At 62.8% G+C, this 747-nt stretch overlaps 1 protein-coding gene across 1 annotated transcript; it reads right to left on the bottom strand.

The window, feature by feature from the left end:
• On the bottom strand, positions 1-363 carry LOC105448364. The gene has a single exon (XM_011686886.1). The coding sequence runs from the start codon at positions 361-363 to the stop codon at positions 1-3; it is 363 nt and encodes a 120-aa protein (XP_011685188.1).
• Between the last annotated feature and the right edge of the window lie 384 nt (positions 364-747).

Below are 747 nucleotides of genomic sequence, written 5' to 3'. Positions count from 1 at the left end.
TCAGGGAATTTGCCGTATTTTACAGGGACTACTCACCTCCGTGTCGTTCCACCACATGTGCAGCCGATAGTCCCTGAGTATCGTCGGGTGCTCGTTGATGTGCTCCACCGCGAGCTTCACCGCGGGCATGACTCCGCGGCCGATGTGACCCTCCGGCACGTGATTGCCGTACGGGAAGAAGCCGGCGATGTAGACGTCGCGTTTCTTGCTGCCGCCGAGGTTGATCGGCTTCTGGCTGGCGCACTCGCCGATCAGCAGCAACCAGCAGCAGCACGCGATCGCGACCAGCAGCATCACCGAACGACTCCTCGTCCTACCGCCCGCGGCGCCGATCGCCGCGGACATTTCCCCGGCTGTCCTCATCCCGTCCCGTCCTCTCCCTTTCATCCAGTCAGTCCCGACGACATCCCGCGATGTGAACGCGACGCGCACTTTCATCTCGTGCTCACCCGGGTCACCGGGTACAGGACACCCGACGAGAAGTCCCGCGCGACGCTCGTCGCCGCACGGCCACCGACTTCCGCTCGCATGACGGAAGAAACGACGCTGGAAGGTGCAGGGCACACTCGACACGGCGTACCGGCCGGCGCGATCAGGTGCGATCGATTTTGTTACGACGATCGCTTCCGCTCTCGAGGTAACGCGCGTCGCATTCCGCGTCGACCAACCACCGCGGGATCGGAGCGCGACTCCACTCACGAGAATAATCCGTGATAATTACGCATTGAACGTCACGACGCGGAATCG

The sequence above is a fragment of the Wasmannia auropunctata genome, unplaced genomic scaffold, assembly GCF_000956235.1.
Source record: "Wasmannia auropunctata unplaced genomic scaffold, wasmannia.A_1.0 LD336088.1, whole genome shotgun sequence".
Lineage (NCBI taxonomy): Eukaryota > Metazoa > Arthropoda > Insecta > Hymenoptera > Formicidae > Wasmannia > Wasmannia auropunctata.
This window is presented reverse-complemented; position numbering and strand designations above follow the sequence as displayed.